The following is a 19205-nucleotide window of genomic DNA, read 5'->3' as shown; positions in this document are numbered from 1 at the left end:
GGCAGGCCTTTCAGTTTCTCTAGACAGGAGCTGTCCGGATTTCTGCCAGGTAAATATGGCCTGCTGCCAAAACCAGTATAGTTGTTTTACAGAAAAGAAAGAGAGAAACAAATAAAAGCGTTTTCAGTGCATCCCCTGCTTTCTGCCCTGCTTCTCATTCTGCTTCTCTTAAGACTTTTCCTTTGCATGCAGCAGCTACCACCTCTGCAGTCACCAAGTTTCAGCCTTAACCCACTCCCATTGCTACCACCGTCTAGAGATTTGTTTAAAATCTCTTGCTGATTATGTTAAACATACACAATTATATTTATTGCAGTGGGTTCATTCTTGTTATTTTTGTGCTTTTATTTCAGTTGGGTCTGGGGGTTGGGATCAGAGGAAAATGTGTTTAATCCTCTTGAACTAAAAGTTATCTGGGACAAAGTCAGGACTGTGCTTCCTGATTTAATCATTGGTGGAAGACAGAAGGAAAGGGTAGCCTCAGTAGTATGTGGTTCTTTGGAAATGTAGGGGATAGGATCGTACCCAAGGTAAAGCCCCTAATCCTGAAGGGAAGGGAGATATATGTGTTCATGGTTGAGAATGGGGGCCTCTAGAGGCAGACCACCTGGGTTCACATTCCAGTGCCCCCTTTTACCAACCATATACCTGGAAGAATTGTATCTCTCTATGAGCCTTGATTTTCTCTTCTGTAAAATAACAGACCCAGCTATTGAGTTGTTATTGAGGGAAATGAAATAATCTATTTAAAGTACGTAGTGCTGATAAATGCTCAGTAGGTAATAGAGATGTGGACAGAATGTACCTGATGGTCTGAATGAAGGGAAGGTAAAGAGGAGTTTGAGGGAGTATGGAGGAAAGTAAGAAAGAACTCACATAACTCACATGATCTGGTTGGACAAAGAGGTGGAATCAGAAACTGGTAATGAGGGCCCGAGGCCAAGCAGATTGGAGAGTGCAGACCTGGAAAGGAAGAAGTGAAGGATAGTGGAGTCAGGGGCAGTTAGCAGCCCTGTTTCAACAGATGAGGGCGGTAATGACAGAAAGCCCAGAAAACCCCTTCTTAAGAAAACTGGGCATCAGAATGGGTAAATCAAACTTCTATTTTGTTCTGTTTTGTTTCTAGGCCTTGTTTTAAAAGTAAAATTTTACTGTATGTGTTGGTATAAAGTAATTCTTACAGAAATTTCACAAGCTTGCTTTCCAAAAAAACAATAAATACTCTTATTTTCTGAGCTCTTCTCTAAGTTTTTATACTTATAATTGAGAACTCTTTCCTTCTGAGGCAAATCACAATTTAGGAGCCGTGGAGGGTTGATAGTTTTCTTGTAGTTAAAATCTTGATAAAAAGACTGGCTGTTGCATCCTAACAACATGAGAGAACTTTAGCCAATAAATTTACTTCTTCATGATTAAAAATCAGACAGTTTAACCTTGGAAACATTCCTGTCATGGGGGACTTCATATTGTGATTAGTTATCTGAACAGCCAAGTGCCTCTGTGGGCTCAGTTAACCAGCCTCCCACTACATATGTATAATTATTTTTAGTGCATACACACACTCTGCTATAAAAGCTTATTTGGCCCTATGCTCCCCGCCGTTCTGAATTCTGTTTCATTACCAGTATCCACCCACAGAGTTTCAGAAAGCCATTCCCAAATAGCAGAACCACAACTCAGAATTTTAAATAAACCACATCTCTATTAGCTTAATGGACAGAGGAATTAGTTACATGCTATGCATTTCCCACATCCATCCACCCTTTCAAAACCTATTAAAAATGTATACATATATAAGCAAGAAAACAGGGCGTTTAACTCAGATTGTTAACTTTTCTGTTACTTTAGCGAGGGATAAAGAAGGAATACAGGAGACACAGTCTTTAAGATTTTTACCTTGAATGTGGGCCAGACTTTACTTGCAAAAAAAGTATTTTGGGCACTGCTTCTTTGTTTCTAGAGAAAGTTGAAGACCTCTTCTCCAAAGATGTTATCACATTACAGCTTGAATTATGTGTTCAAATATGCAGGGTCGCTTTTAAAAGAAAGTTGTGCTGGGGGGCAGGGCGCGGTTTGTGTAGTACTGATTTGAAGGGGAAGTGTTAGCTGCAGCAGTCTGTTCCAGCTTGGCATTAACTGATAGTTCCTGTAACTGACAAGGGTTCAGAACTACTTTTTCTTTGGCTTCCTGTTGATAAATCCATTTCTAAAAGATTAAAATCACGTCTTAAGGTCTTGGTCATCATCCTTCCTGGAACAGCTGTTGCAGTAATTGATGCAATTTAAAATGGGTCCTTATTGGAATTGGAGGAAGTATAGACTAAGAGAGTGACAGGTACAAGTCTGTGACTAATCATTAAAGTGTACTTACAGATAAGTGTTGACTTAACTACAAACCTGGAGAAGTATGAGCTTTGACCTTACTGTTGATTACCTGCTACAACTGTTTGGTCATGCACTTTCCCATCAGACCTAAGCAGTATCAACATTTCTGGGAAGGAATTCAGCAGGCACTCTAGCCAGTCATCTCCAAGTATGAAGAAAGCTGCCTTAAGAAAAGACAGTATGGCTACTCCCACTACTGGGATATAGTGGTTATTGCTTTTTTAACAGTTTCGGACTTACAGAAATTTTACGAGAAGATAATTCTCAGGAACTCCCCCACCCAGATTCCCCAAACGTTAACATTTTACCACATTGGCTTTCTTTATTCTCCTCTCTATTCACCCCCTCCGTGCATGTGTGTTTGTGTGTGTGTGTGTTATAGCCACATCCCTAACCATTTCAGTAATGACCTTTTTATACTAAAACTTCAGTGTGTAATTCTTAAAATCAAGGTATTGTCTCATATAGCTGCAGTACAGTTTTCAGAGTTGGGAAGTTAACATTGATAAAATATATAGTTGATTTTTTTTAGTATGGTTCATAGTGTGGACATCTTGGTAAATCATAATTCTGTTAAGTGTTGAGCAAAGTTGGTTGAATTGAGGTTGAAATGCTAGATGCTTGTTCCTCTCATGTTTCAAATATGGACTAAAGATAAATCTTCATAATAATTTTATGTAGAGTTTCTCGCCTCTGATTTTCCAGCAGCTCATTTTACAAATGGGGTTATTTCTCTTTCCTTCATAAGTCATTTTCTTAAGGCAGCTTTCCTCAACCCCCTACACACTTAGTAGTATCTACATCAACACTGATACACCCCTGAGTAATGAACGCCTAAGGTACTCATTTGGGGGCGGTGGGGGGGGCTGGGACAAGGCTTTCACTGGGCACTCTTTATCATCATGTTAAGTTCTAACTTTAGGTTCATTTAACCTCACATTGGAAAGAGTTAAAATGAGGCACAGATGTATTTATTTATAAGCTTAAGGATTTACCCTGGGAGTAATGAGTCAAAAGACTAAATCTTGGGTGGAAGAAACTAAGTGATAGGTAGAGAGAGGAACTGAATTAAGTTGATGCTAAATTAGAAACAAAAATAGTTTAAAAACAAATCAGCTATTTAATTTTAGCATCTATTTAGTTATGCATTCAAGCTGATCTTTTTAAAAATAGCAAAATATAAATGTTCAAACATTTTTTCCCCCCTTACATTAAACCTGGAGCACAGCCCACAGGATGACAATCTCTCATTGCAAGATTACCGTCATTAGGAATTTGTCCTCTGTTATATTCTTTTTCATTATTATTATTATTTTGTTGTTGAGTACCAGTGGAGTACTAAACGCGGCCAATTCTGTCCCTGCCCCTAGAGGCTTGCATTATAAGTCAGGCAGACAAAACAGTTATAAGCTTCATAGGGGTGAGATGATTTGTGTGGGAATATTTGACTTTTTGTCTGTATGTTTTTAACACAAAGTCAGAAAAATTGAATTAATGTCTCATTCTTCTTTACCCATGTCCTCACCCTACCCCCATACTCAAGTGTTTTCCATAAAGGACACCTATTTTTCAGTCATCCTGGCAAAAGACCCAGGGTCAAATCAGATTAACCCTTGGGCAAGTCATTGGCTTTGGAGACCAAGATATGAGGGTACAACATTATTTGAAGACTTCTGGCCTGTTCCTTCCTCCTGGCTTCTTTAAATATGTCACCAGTAGGAAGAAGTGACTATAGTCACATGTACTGCCCAGCTGCTCAAAACAGTTGTATAATTTTGTAAGGCATAATTTGAAAAATCTAGGTTTCATGTAACTACAAAGTAGACTTATTACATATTTTTTAGTCAGTGTAACGTCTAAATGAGTGTTCTAAGAAACTAAATGAAAATAGTATTGCCTGCCTTAGACCCAGTTATATGAAAATAAGTCTGGTTATATAGATACTTCATGGATTCTCTCAGATTTCCCTTTCTTTGGGTAAATGAAAATAAAGCGTGGCTGATCTTATTAGTTTTCTGGAAATACTGGAAAAGGTAGTAGAACAGAAGTTCAAGACCAGTCTTAGCACTGAGAGTCTTGGAATCCTTGTGGTCGTAGAGCGTGTTTTGTGGTCACCAAACACGAAGGCATGTGACCTTTGAGAAGTACATATTTCTCTCGGGTTTCTTCATCTTGCTCTCTGTTTGTCTCACCTCAATAGTGCTACTACCTTATCCTGTACGCTACTGATGCTATAAATGTAATATTTTAAAAATCAATGCATTGTAATGTTGTTGAACTCTAAAATACCCAAACAGGTTATAAAAAGGAAAGATTATCTATTGAGGGTAATTTGTCGGTTACAATGAGTAACTGAAAAATCTATGGGGAAAGTAATATGGTTTAGTTGGGCAGGCAGGACAGGTCTTGCTAATGAAGAAGCTAAAACAAGGAAGTGGTGCCAGGCCAGTACCAGCTACAAAGGATGACTACTGTATTGCTAGTCTGACACGTTCTGCTGACCAGCCACCGCTCTGTAGAATTTAGCTCCTGGCGATACCTTTTAAATAAACAGTGCAGTAGGAATGGCACTTAACAAACAGGGATGGTGGCCACAGTTTTTCAGATGAACCCAGGAGTGGTTTATGGGGTAATCACCTTCATCTGTGCCTTTTTAAAGAGACCTTTTCCTTTGCTACTGGGGGAAAAGTTTTTATCATCCTACAAATAAGCAATAAAGAAACTTCTGTGAACAGATTTATAAAAATAACATGAGAGAAAAAAATAAAGCTGATTTCATATAAATAAAATACTGTGACTACAATCCAGAGATATTCAGAGAGTTAACAGGGATAGGAAGAAAATGGTATGAGGAGTAAGTCTTATAAATCATATTCTAAGAGCAGAGGACAAATAGGGTTATTCAACAGAGTTGTAGTTTAGAGAAATTGCACCACCATGTTTGGATAAGGAGATCATAAGTGAGAAGGGTGCTGCTTTTCATCCCCACACTTGACCCAGTATCTGCCCTCACCCTCATCCCAGAGGCAGTGGGGTCTTTGGATACATACGAAGTAGCAGAAATTCATCTTCACAGTAAGGTACCCTCATGGAAGAGCAGAAGTAGAGTCTTGAAGTGTAGTAACAGTTGGAAACAGGATAGCGTGGTGGTTAAGAGCAAGGACTCCAGGCCATGGTGCCTGGGTTCACAGTCCAACTCTTCTCCTTACTAGTTGTGTGATTTTCAGCAATTCACTTACCCCATAACTCAGTTTCCTCATCTTAAAATGCGGGTAATAATAGTACCTACCTCATACATAACCTTGTTATAAAAGCAAAATGAGTTAATATTTGTAAAAGCATTTAAAAAGTGCTGGTACAGGATAAGTGCTTTGTGTTAGTGGTTATTATTGTAATTATTACTGAAGCGTAACTTAAGGAATCTCTTGTGGCATATCTACCTATTGTGATAAGTGACCTTAAAAATAAGCTTGGACAAAAGATTACATACCATATGATTTCATCTATAAGTCCATGTATGACTGTATAAATGACATTCTGGAAATGACAAAATTTTAGAAATTGGGGACAGATTACTGTTTGCCAGGGTTTGCCAGGGAGCAAGGTGGGGGAGGGGGAGAGGGAAGTAGGCATGGCTGTAAAAGGGCAACATGAGGGATCCTTGTGGTGATGGAAATGTTCTGTAGCTTAACTGTATCAACATTAACATCCTGGTTGTGATATTGTACTAGACTTTCGGAAGATGTTACCATTGGGGAAAACTGAGTGAAGGGTACGTGGGATTTCTCTGTATTATTTCTTATAGCTACATTTGAACCTACAATTATCTCAGAGTAAATCATTTAATAATAAGAGGAAAATGGGCTTGAAAGATTCCTGATAGAGAAAAATTGGCAGTTAATGCCATGTATGTGTCTGTTCAGACCGACAGACCAGTATTAAGATTAATAAACGTGATGGAAGGAGAACTAACCTGGCCATTGACATTTTAGTGAGATGTTCATGAACACCCCTCCCCCCGCCCGCAAATTGAACCAGTTGGCGTCAAAGAGAGGAGAAAGATATAAAACAGCTTTATTTCCCTGAAAACCCATCAATCAGGTGTTCTCCATGTACCTTTGCTCTCCGGACTGTGAAAGGATCTACTAATAGATACGATTTTTGGTAAAGAGATGAGGTAGAAGGTAGATGAGCAACAGCTTTTATACAAATGGTATTTTGAAAAGCAGGGCTAACAGAAAACAATGCGAGGATGACAGATGTGAGCTAAAAATCACCTGTTTATATGTATACAGTATAGTTCTTAAGTTCAAGAGGTACCTTTTTTTAAAAAAAATAAATTTATTTATTTTATTTTTGGCTGCGTCGGGTCTTCATTGCTGTGTGTGGGCTTTCTCTAGTTGTGGTGAGCGGGGGCTACTCTTCGTTGCGGTGTGCGGGCTTCTCATTGCGGTGGCTTCTCTTGTTGTGGAGCACGGGCTCTAGGTGCGTGGGCTTCAGTAGTTGTGGCTCACGGGCTCTAGAGCGCAGGCTCAGTAGTTGTGGCACACGGGCTTAGTTGCTCCGTGGCGTGTGGGATCTTCCCGGACCAGGGCTCGAACCCGTGTCCCCTGCATTGGCAGGTGGATTCTTAACCACTGTGCCACCAGGGAAGCCCCAAGAGGTACCTTTTTGACCTTTTCCTCTTCTGCTTCTTAATCACCCCCTTAACAGAATTTATCACTTCCACATTTTATGTTCATAGTCTCTTCATACATTAATATGCTGTAGGTTTATTTATTTATATCTTTCCTGGAATGTGGCCTCCTTGAGAGGAGAGATCATTGCCATATGTAGTTCTGATTTGCTAGTTTAAAGCCCAGTGCCTGGCACACAGTAGGCACTTGATAAATAATTAATAAAATATTGACTTGTCTGGGCCCTGAACAGAGTGGTCGTTAACCTGGAGGCCTACATAAATTAGATCAAATAAACTGAGAGTCTTATTTTACTTAATGAGATTGTGATTATTATTGCAAGTGAACTTTCCTGGGCTTTTGCTTTATGTTTTTTATTCTGATGAAAATTTTCCTTAGGTTTAGAGAGTTGAGTGATCAGCAATGAAAGGGATATCTTATAGGAACAATTAGCAACAGTGTAGAGTCCATCAGGAGGGGAGGGGCAATCAGAAAAAGGCCAGGAAGCTATTGGAAAGGAGATACTTAGAGAAGTGACTTGTGGCCTTCTGGGACCAACTTCAGTCACAGACAGTGCCATCAGACTTTAAGAAATCATGGGCTAAAACACTGACAGCTAGCTCCTCTCCTAACGTTCACCTAAGTATCCTTTCCTTGCCAAGGCACAGATGAACTATATCCTGACGTCCTGTATGGCAGGTGTGCAGTGGAGGAAGTTAGAGGAAGAACATTCCTTCCCCCACTGCCAAGGTGTAATGGGAACTGGGCTGATTACACAGTGCTTTGCCCTTCTTCACCTGCCCTTACTTGTGCCAGCCCTCTGACCATGTGGGTTTGTCAGGGGCTTGCTGGAAGTTTAATTGCTGGTCTTGAATATGAAACAGAGGAGGTGTACAGTTAAAACATCTCCTTCCTTACAAGTAAATGATGTCATTAAAAATAGAGAGATAAATAGAAAAGAGAGGGAGAAAGAATCAGTCAGTCCCGGATGGTGGTATATTCCACAGGAAAACTAACCAGGACTATCCAGAAGTCCATGTCATTTGAATGAATGAACGAATATACGATTTGAGAGTATGCTGTTCTAGATTAAAAAGAGATTTAGACGTAAGATCCAGATATATGTAACACCTGCAACTTGATTGGACATGGCTTTGAAACAATGAAGGTAAACACTGAAAACAATGGAGGTAATTTGGATATGGACTGAATGTTAGGTGACATTGGAGCATTATTCTTAATTTTCTTAGGTATGATATTTTAGTCATGTAAGGAAATGCCCTTATTGTTAAATGTGTATATATGAAGTATTTTGATGTTTGCAACTTATTTTCAGATGGTTTTGGTGTTGGGGTGGGAGAGATAAAGCAGTGTGACAGATCGTTCATTAACACTTGTTGAATCTGACTGGAGTGTACACAGGTATTAATTGTACTATTCTTTGAACTTTTCTATATTTTTGAAATTTTTCAAAATAAAAAGTTGGGTGAAGACTGAACACTTTCCTCTTGGGTTTGAGAACAAGGCAAAAATGTCCTCTCTCAACTCTCCTATTCAGTATCATACTAGAAAGCCTAGCTAATACAATAGGCAAGAAAAAGAAATAAAAGGCACACAGATTAGAAAGAAAAATTGAGAGAAACCCCTTCCTTTAGAATTGTTGGACTCTGATGCCATGATTTCATTTAAGATGATTTTATTTAATGGAGAGCTGTTCTCCCCACAGCCCATTAGCTTCTCTTACTTGATCCTTTGATGAATTCATAATTGCTTTTTTTTTTTGGTGTCAGTGTGTACCACCAAAATCAGCTTTCAGTTTCTTGTCCAGCGGGAATCAGAGGGAGAGATGGGCTACGAGGAAGTGAGAAATCTGATCCCAGTCTTTGGCGCAGTGGTTGAGAGTCTGCCTGCCAATGCAGGGGACACGGGTTCGAGCCCTGGTCTGGGAAGATCCCACATGCCGCGGAGCAGCTGGGCCCGTGGGCCACAATTACTGAGCCTGCGCGTCTGGAGCCTGTGCTCCACAACAAGAGAGGCCAAGATAGTGAGAGGCCCGCGCACCGCGATGAAGAGTGGCCCCCACTTACCGCAACCTAGAGAAAGCCCTCGCACAGAAACGAAGACCCAACACAGCCATAAATAAAGTAATTAATTTAAAAAAAAAACAAACAAACAAAAAAAAAACAAACAAAAAAAACATGTCTTTGGGACGTATGGGTGCTCATTTCATGAAGGGTACAAATGATGGCTCATGACTTCTGCATTTTCTGCTACTCTTTAAGCTGTCTTCCAGTCAAAAAATGTCCCTACAGAAGCAGCTTTGAATTGCTGTTGTGAAGATCGAAGTCAGACAGTTAGATGATAAAATTACCCTCAAGATTTCTGATGCTTTATGTCTTTTGAGCGTACTGAGAAGGACAGAGACCCCAGAAGTTCAGGTGTGCCCCCAAGATAATTGGTTCTACTGATTGGCCACCCCAGGTCTCCCGATCTTGTGTTCCCAGCAGGGAGGAAGAGTCAGGTCTGCTGTCTTGAGATTGTGATGGAGGAGACCACCCTCAAGATAAGGAGCAAGCCAGAGGAAATAACCTGGAGGGATGGGGGTGGAGATGGAAGGAGAAGAGAGGGATTTGGGCTTCACAACAGTACTGCCTGACAGTTTGAGAACACCTGACCTTTAAAATGGTTATGATCTAAGATGTGGCATCCTAGGAGTATTTCAAACTAGATTCATCTTTGTATTACATATCAAATGAAAATGAAGGCTTTTTCCACAAAATTTTAATAATCGGCCTCTTCCAAAGAGTTGAACTTCTTTCTCTGTGTAACAGCTTTTTAACAGGTGTGATATTCCAAAATAGTTCTAGGACCATTAGGAAAATAAGAAAGAAGGGGGAAATTCCAGCCAAATAAAGTGGAAACAAAATTTTAATGGATAATGAGGGAGTTTTCTCTCCTGAAGTCTTTTATGGCATACAGAGTAAGAAGCCAGAGAGGATGAATCTAATCCTTGCATACACTGAAAGGAAGCCTGAGGAGAAAGAGAGAAAGTACCTATAAAACAGATTTTCTTGTTTAAGTGTCTTTTATCAGTTTTTCCAGTGAGAGTGTGGTGTTTTTCATGGACTGAGGTTTTAGCAGCTTAAGCTTCTTTTATTTTTTATTTTTGGTTGCATTGGGTCTTCGTTGCTATGCGCGGGCTTTCTCTAGTTGCGGCGAGCAGGGGCTACTCTTTGTTGTGATGCGCGGGCTTCTCATTGCGGTGGCTTCTCTTGTTGCGGAGCATGGGCTGTAGGCGCGCAGGCTTCAGTAATTGTGCCACGTGAGCTCAGTAGTTGTGGCTCGCGGGCTCTAGAGTGCAGGCTCAGTAGTTGTGGCGCACGGGCTTAGTTGCTCTGAGGCATGTGGGATCTTTCCGGACCAGGGATCAAACCCGTGTCCCCTGCGTTGGCAGGTGGATTCTTAACCACTGCACCACCAGGGAAGCGCCCTTAAGCTTCTTTTAAATGGTCGAAGTAGAGATGGCAGTGATGTGTGAGGGTTCATTAATTATTGCTCTTACTGATGTTTGCACAGACTGTTGGGATCATAAATGTCAGTCTGTCAAGAGACTGTGATAGGTTCTAAAAAAACTGATTGAGTACCTCAAAAGCTGTCATAAAACCTGAGATTAAACAGATTCATCTTTCTTTCTTAGAAGTGAGGGAAGGTATGGGTGAAGTGAATAGAAGAAGCTTCCTTCTCTTTGTTGGCACTTTGCTATTTCCACTCTCCTGTTCAAAAGCATGAGTGTTGGCTTGTGCAGAGGGTCAGGAGCCTGCCTGAGGTGTCAGAGGGACATGGTCATGGTTAGCAGTCTCAGTTGTGTGCGGGCTGCCAGCTGCACAGCGATGGGAGATTCAGGGAGATTGGGATTCAGCTCTGACAGGGCTGACACAATTTATTTGGAAATTTTCAGGAGAGAACATGAGTTGTCAAGACAAGAACAGTGACAGTAAGGAACAAATGTGAATTTCTGTCAGAGATAAAACAGAATTTTAAAAGAAGTAGGTCTGTTGTCGTCTCCAGTCAAGTTTTCCAGTTAAACTGTGTTCCTAAATTGAAAGTCTTACCACTACTTTTCTGCTATTGGCTAGGAAAGTACAATTAGAAGACTTTCTCTCTTCAGAGGATTATATATTTTAAAAATCACTGTACTTATTTCTCTGTCACAAATAAAGCAATGGTTACTTTAAATCTAGGAAACTGAGAGATAAACTACTTTTTCTTACGATTTTCCTTTCTCGTTTAATCACATTATGATTCTTGATCAGACTTTCCTTTGACTAGAAGGTCTGATGTGGTATCTTCCTCAGGCTATTAAACGTAGGCAGAGGAAGAGGGGGTCTGGTTGGATATCAAGAACTGTGAGCCTGGCATAGGCATGTGGGCAGCTCTTGTGTGGGTACATACAGACTAGATTATGTTCTCAAGAAAATGCATACTGGGAGAAGGTGCTTTGTTGGCCATTTATGAAGGACCTTAATTAGAAGTCACTCCTAACTCCTGGGGTGGGAACAGTTTCTAGCTCGCCGCTGCACTCCTCCTGCTGCTAATGAGCATGCTCCTTGCAAGGATGCGTTTCTTCTGACAGTTAAAGAAGCTGCATATGAGAGTTATTTCTGTTCACCTTTCTCTCTGCATTAAACCCTTACTGCCCAAATTCAGATTATGCAAGTAGACTGGTAGGTGTTTTCCATCATTGTTGAGGAGTTGAAAATGCTTCAGGGTAACAAGAACTATTTACTATTTGTGAGCAAAAAGTAAATAATCAAACTTTAATTTATTCAAATACGGACAGTAGATGAGGGTTCCTTTAGTGTTGACCATAATTGGATCTTTTCTTTCTGGTGGTCCTTTTAAAATTGCCATTAAATTTGTAATTGAACAGTTGAATTATTTAGTTAATTATTATGTAATTAGAATTCTTGTCCTGGACATCTGTTTCTCTTATTTAGGCAACTCCCCACATGGCACAGGTTTCATTAAGTAATTAGGAGAGGAGATGTAAATTTCCTATGCAGACATGATGATGATCCTGTAGACCGCTATTTATTTCATCAGCTTATAATTAAAATACTAAGTTGACTTGTGAGGAAATGCCAAGGAATGGTTTGCTTTGCCAAGAAGTTACAGATAACACATAATTGGATGGCAGCATGTGGAAGGTGGTAAACAGTTTAGGGAGTTTTTTCTCCTCGCTCCTTGTGGTAGAGAGCATTAGAGGGCACAAGGATTCCTTTCCACTTAATAGACCATTGACTGAGTGAAGGATAAGTGGGTGTATTCCAGAATGCTAAAGTTACGAATCTCTTAATGTCTAGGAGCAGTTCCTTGATTCTGAAAAATAACACATTCTGGTAAACATTTCACCTGTCTTGGTTCAGACTCATTGAGGACTGCTTCTCATGGCTCAGGCTTTCTATACATGGATGCCTTAGGTCTTGGACTTGCACAGATGCCGAGACATTGACTCTCAGAGGACTGACTAGGGCTGAGTGGTGTTCCTTTTAGGATGGCCAGTGCAGTGCCGCCAGAAGCTGTTGGCAGCATCAGAGACCTCCCTAAGGACCCACTGTTTCAGGAACATCCCATGCTTCCTGCCTTCCAGAACAAATAATGCAGTTGTCTTTATATATAGTGTGGAATGGATAAAGGAAAATTTCAGGATGAGACCATGCAGACCTGTTTCTTAGTTTTGTTATTATTGAGTGCTCATTGGTCAGACAAGGTGGAGAATTAGAAGAAAAGGGATCAGGCCTGGACAGGTCTCCTAATCTGGGGGCGTTCCATCAGCTGGGTTGTTTGGTGATGACCAATGATGATTATGATTATATCAATATGAATTCTGTTTCTCAATCTTAGGAATCGTATGTTAAAAAATATTGTCTTCACAATACCACTCTCTTGCTTGTTTGAAAATAGTTAGCCATGGATAACATTGACATACTGAAAGTAAATTGTCTTCTTGTAGCAGAGGCTTGCTTTAGAAATGGAAATAGGTGCTACGTAGGTAGACAGCACATTTGACAGTTTGGAGCAGACTCACTTGGGAAACAGCTTTGAATGTGAACATTGCATTTCCAGACGCAAGCTCAGTTCTATGAGGTCGCAGTGCAAATAAAAGAGGGTCTTTTATATTTGAGGTGTGCTGGCCTCATGTCAAGACCCTCTGGATTTTAACAATTTAAAAATGCAAAGGCTTCAGCCACCTTCTTGTGTGCACCCTAATCTCTCTCCTCTCCCCACCTCACCCCCCAGGGTTGGGGGATAATTTCTTATGTGGATGCTCCAGATTTAGGACCTTGTCTCAGAACAAACACCATTTTTTTGTTTCAGTTTTTACTCTAGAATTTTCTCTTCTCATTACCCAATGGAAAAAAAAAAGTCGAAATAGGGTTATTAATACAAATAGTGCCATTTCTGGTTTGTAAAAAAGGACCCCCCCCCCACCCCAGAACAATGTGGCCCATACCAGGTGAATTCCTTTTGTCTGGCTGCCTTGTAATCATTTACATTTAGATTGTTGCTTGTTGCTCTTATAGGGGAAGGGGAGGGGCCTGGTGTGTCTGGCTGCCTCAGTCATCACACTGACTAGGTTTGGACAGCTTTGCTCAGCAGAGCTGGGAAATAGGCTGAACTTGCTTTCAATTGTTTTCATCAAAGGCCTTGTTTAGTTGGTTTGTATTGGGGGAAAATGTCATGTAGGGTGCAAGAACTAAATGAAATGAAAAATGAAGTTTGCAATTGCTAAGAATGGTGCGTACCTTCTGAAAGTCAGTGCACGGTGCGGTGGGCCGGAGGGCTGTGAGCAAACTGTTACCATTGTCACTGTCAGGGCCAGTGAGTGCTCGGGCGAAATGCAGCATCCTCTCCACACAGAAGGAGGCTGGGAAGGGGATACAGACAGCCTTCCTTGAAATACAGCCGGACTTCCCTGGTGGTCCAGTGGTTGAGACTCCGTGCTTCCACTGCAGGGGGCGTGGTTCGGTTCGATCCCTGGTCGGGGGACTAAGATCCCGCATGCTTCACAGCACGGCCAAAAAAAAAGAAAGAAAGAAAGAAATAAAAACAGCCAACAGTCTACTGCTTCTCACTAGAGACACAGTAAATAGAAAATCAGGACTGCCTTAGGAGAAGATTTATTCATGTAAGAAATACTGAGTTGTAGGCATAGAGGGCACATTAGTGAACAAAGCTGGTGAAACTTCCTGCCCTCCAGGAGTTTACATTCTCCTGGAGGATAATGTCAAAAGATAAGTGCTGTGGAGGAATAAAAGGCAGGAAAAGGGAGGAAGGGAAGTGCTGCTGAAGGGGGCAAGAGTGGTCTAGATAGGGTTTTCGGGGAAGAAGACCTCATTGAAAATGTAGCTTAAAAGACTTAAGAGAGGGAATTCCGGGTAGATCTGGGTGAAGAGTGTTCCAGACAAAGGGACCAGAAGGTGCAAAGGCCCTGAGGTAGGAGACAATCAGGAGGCTAGTGTGGATGGAGCAGAGGGAGAGAGTAGCAGGGGATGAGGGGAGAGAGATGGGAGGAGGGCACATAAGAAAGGCAGGGCCTTTCTGAGGGTCATAGGAAGTATCTGAACTTTTCCTCCAAGAAGGGGAGCTATTAGAGGATTTTGAGCAGGAGTGTGAAGTGATTCTAACTTGATTTTTAACAGGGTCGCTTGGCTGCTGTGTGGAGAATAGACTGTAGGACAAGGGGAAGGGCAGGGAGACCAGTAAGAAGCTCCTGTGTTAGGAGACTCTCTTCCAGAGGTGGTTTAGCACAAATCACTTTGGAACCTTGGCGAGAGGTGCATCGTCAGTATGTAGTGGCAGTAATTCCAGGAGTACAGAGCCTCCCAAGTGCTGGCTCTTTTCTTTTCTTTTTTTTGAAAGCAAGAGTTATTTACAGTCTGCCTGTGACATGAACTTTATTGCATTTTACTTTTTTAAGGTTATACAAAACACTTGTTGCACACTGCATCTCCCTTCACCTGCTAATTTGGCACCAGCCCTAGGGTTGCGGTGCCAAGTGCTGCCTCTGTGCCACCCCACGCTGGAGGCCATGGGACAGCTTATTTGTGAACAAACAAGGATGCTTCTTCACTCTGAATAAAGTTGGAATCGTTTTCAGTATTAGAACCTGATTCTTGTGCGTTTAATTGTGCATAGGAATAGAAATGTCTTTTTACTAGAAAAGATCATGGATCACCCATGAAACACTGACTTCAGGTATAGAATTGTGCTAAGCCTGGTGACATACAGAAATAGTAGACACAGTCCCTTCTCTGGTGAATTACAGTCTACTTAAGGACAAAGATCCAAGAAGAGATAAATAACCAATACAAGCAGTAGACAACTAGGACCCAAAGAAGGGGTACGAAGAGAGGATCCCATTTCCAGCTCGAATGGTCTCCTCTTAGAGATAGCTATTTTTTAAAGACAACATAGAACAGATGTTTGTTGAGCCACCCCACCCTCCTCTCCTAGCTTGGGCCTGGCTTGTTAGAAGTCAGCTCTAAAGGTGCATGCTTGTCACAATTTGGGACATAAACCAGGCCAGTTAGAAGAACTGGCTCTTGCTTATACTGATCCAGTTCCTGGAAAAGGGCAGTAGCCTGGTCAGAAGAATGCCTTGGCTGTACATTAATCAGCTGTGCTTGCCAGGCCAAGCACTAACCCTGACCCCAAATGTGTTGTTTTGCTCAGATTCACAGTCTGAGAATGAGGCTTCGCCAGTGAAACGGCCACGACTACTGGAGAATACTGAACGATCCGAGGAAACCAGCCGATCTAAACAGAAAAGCCGACGTCGGTGCTTCCAGTGCCAAACCAAACTGGAGCTGGTGCAGCAGGAACTGGGATCGTGCCGCTGCGGTAAGCGTCCCCCCAATGGAGGACACAGCGTGGTAGAGGCTGTGTCCTTGGCACCCTGAGAGGCTGAGCTCCTTCATTCTTCTCCCGAGTACCTCCCTGCGAGCTATAGGTTTGGAGCTTGGGAAATCAGAGTAGAGGATTCTTATTTCTAAACACCCTTTATTTCCTCTCACACATACAGAAAAGGCAAAAAACCTCCCCAACTACTCTTACACATAATTCATTAGAGTTGCATTGTCACTGCTTACTGCTCTCAGCTTCTCCCCACTGCATATTACTGTGGTTCCTTCTCATTGATGACTTATTTAGAAGTTAACCAAACCAGTGAAATTCTGAGATATGTACCGTAAAACTCAGATATTAAATTAATTTTGAATGAGCTTCTTACTATATATAATAAATGGAAGATTTCTCCCCCATATCCCTTTTAAATTAAAGTTTGATTAGAAAATTATTTTCTTTGAACCATAATTCATTGTCAGTTAACCCCTTGAAGTAGCTTTAAAGTAACCTTTTCCTTCTGTATTATCCAGTGTAATACCAACTCTTGGAATTTTTGGTGGGATGTACTTTTTAAAAACTTTATGCCTACCCACAGTGGAACAAAACTTAGAACAATCCTTCCTCTCCCTTTGACCACATACATCGTGTCACGTGGAAGCGAAATTGTGTAGCTGCATCATTTAGGCTGACTTACAGTTTTCCTGTCCCTGTTTTTATTTCTTGACTTTAGAGCACAGTATTGTGAAATTGTTCTTTGGGACAGAGCTGTCATCAGGCACACTGGCTCTAGCCTCTGAGAATCCTGTATCCTTTGTCCTTAGGAGTGAGCTTTTAGAAGCCTCCTTTTACCTCTGGGATGGCCTTAGATATCCTGTAAGTACTGATGCTGGTAGTCAGGACTAGGTGGTTCTCCCAGCAGTTAGGAAGTTACAGTTGCTCAAAGCTCTTCATCTTCTGAAGAGATCGCCGTTGCTGCTCCTGTCCCTCAGTTATCTGCCCTGTTGGAAATGAGAAGGACAGGAGGGAGTTCCAGCCTCTCGTGGAAACTGAGTTGGAACTCCTTTCCTGTCATGAGTAGAAATCTGTTTGTTACACAGTCTGGTGTGTGGTACTCGGCAGTATCAGAAACATATTTATATTCAGCTGCAGAAACGGTGACTAGCATGTGGAGTCCAGGTATCACTGGACAAGTTTTTATTCTTTAGCCTGGCATTTATTTATCCTATTAAATGCTTGTGTGAAAGTGTAAGGAGAGAGGTAGGATAAGACATGGGTGCAGAGGCTGTCAGCAGAATTTTCAAACCTCACTTTTGTTCCTGCAATGTGATGTGGTCCAGGTGAGCCCAGAACCTTGTTCTTAGGCTGTGTCTTGATCAACCCTGCCAGGTAATGTAAAATTCTTAACGAGGTAGTGAAGGAATACTGTGGTTAGCCAAGGAAACTCTGGGGTCTCATGGCTAACCAGCTTTGCCCATAGTGGTTTGTCTGATCTTTTGTGGTCTGCAAATTCTTGCTTTGGTCTTCACGTGGACCCCTTGGGGCTTCAGCAGTTCAGTCTGTTACCAGTGTTGTGCAGCTTCCCTGACCATTTGCCTGTTGCTTTTGTAACACAGGCCTTTGGTGATTCCTAAATTAGAATCATGGGATTTTCCTGTACCTTACATTCTTGTTTCCTTCTTGAAAGTAACTGAATCCTGGGTATTACACAGCATTTGCCCTAGTGGATCAAGCAGTTGGTCCATCAAGTGTGCTGTCTCGCCTCTGGCAGTGGCTAATAACCTCCTCTCCTTGTCAGGCAAGCAGTGAGAATTCACAATTTAGCGCTGAGAGATCCAGAGGTGTGGTAACCGAGTCTCCCAGTTTACCCTTCAGCTTTGATGCAAACCACCTAATTTCCTAAGGTCTTAAGCACCAAGCTGAAAATATCTAGAAATACATGTTGGATGACTTCATGTGCTCCTAAAGTGAAGCCAACTTGACTGGCTCTGGTAAGTGCAGATTACTCTGCTGTGCTCTTCACCTCTCAGGCAGGAGGCTGGGTTTCTAAAGTAAGTGCCTATTGGGTTTGCCATAGATGTGTATTCTCTTTAAATGATCTAACACGTGGTCCCTTGGCTTATGCCCAATTCTGAGGGCCGTCTTATAGAGAGATTTGATTTTTCTGCTGGAGAAGAGAGCCCTGAGCTTTCTGCAGTCCCACCAGATGTAGCCTTCCTAGAGAGAGCTGGGAGTTCAATTGGGCCCACTGAGAGCATTACACTTATGTCCCCAGAAAAATGACTGAGTCAACTGCCACATTTTAAAAGATGAAGGACAGTAATGGGAACACACACCTCTGGGACTGTCCCTGACAAATAGCTCTTGTGTTCCTCCTGCCTGTCTGCTTGGATCTCTAGGAAAAGGTGAGTTGTACAGTTATTTCCTTGAGGCTGCATGGAGTGCTAGGGAGACGTTTAACTGCCCTGAAAGGTTTTGGAAGACGGGAAACACAGTAATTTACTACTGTAAGTGAAGACTCAGGAAGGCGGTTTGAACTCAAACAGAACACTTTTCCACTGCAGAAAATCTTTTTTTTATATATATTCACAATCTTTTTTTCCATTCCCCTTCCACTCTGTACAGGTTATTAACTGCTGACAAGAAATTCACATCTCATAAATAATGCTTAAGAGCCGTTGCTGTATAAATTGAATGTGTTACGAATTGTGATGGACCTTTTTGTAGCATTCGATGCCTAGAGCAGGAAGAACAGAGGATGTCATTTTCATTAATTTCTGATGAGGTGCCAATTAAAGACAGGGAAGCCGCTCCAAAGAGTAGAGTGGCCAAGCTCCCCTGAATCCTCCGCCTGGGGCTCTCATCCAAACACTGCCAGCAAGCCTTCTCTAAAAATTCCATTAAATCACAGTCTCATCGAGAGCACACAGACACATTCAGCTCCCCTTTGATCTTCAAAAGAGCAATTTGTAAGGCGAGTTCTGAGTCTTCTCACATAGGGAACAGCTAGAGGTGATAGGAATTGTTAATTGCCAAGACACTCCATGGGCTTTCAATAAGGAGGTGAATTTTGAAGATGAATTCTCCTCTGCCTTGCTGTGACTAGATAACCTTTAAATCAACAATACCATAGTAACACCCTTTTCCTGTGAAATCTTTCTGGGTGCCAATCAGAAAAAGCATGTGGTGAGGCTGGGATGATACCCTGCATCCTAGTGTATCTTCAGCAGTTTAACTTCT

At 41.7% G+C, this 19205-nt stretch overlaps 1 protein-coding gene and 1 long non-coding RNA gene across 3 annotated transcripts in view; one reads left to right on the top strand and one right to left on the bottom strand.

The window, feature by feature from the left end:
* ZFAND3 (zinc finger AN1-type containing 3) overlaps window positions 1-19205 on the top strand; it is a 329704-nt gene that overhangs the window by 289401 nt on the left and 21098 nt on the right. For both annotated transcript variants that reach the window (XM_082412552.1, XM_082412551.1), the window contains one exon: window positions 15798-15965. In XM_082412552.1, the coding sequence (XP_082268678.1) occupies window positions 15798-15965 (168 nt within the window). The remainder of the gene's footprint in view (window positions 1-15797; window positions 15966-19205) is intronic.
* LOC309637646 lies at window positions 1461-15791 on the bottom strand. Its single transcript, XR_014250719.1, has 2 exons — window positions 9251-15791; window positions 1461-8942 (listed from the first exon to the last, which is right to left on the bottom strand). It is a non-coding gene; the product is annotated as an uncharacterized lncRNA (long non-coding RNA).

This window comes from Balaenoptera physalus (assembly GCF_965194825.1).
Source record: "Balaenoptera physalus genome assembly, chromosome: 11".
Lineage (NCBI taxonomy): Eukaryota > Metazoa > Chordata > Mammalia > Artiodactyla > Balaenopteridae > Balaenoptera > Balaenoptera physalus.
The sequence above is the reverse complement of the archived record's forward strand: the minus strand, read 5'-3'. Positions and strand labels throughout refer to the sequence as shown.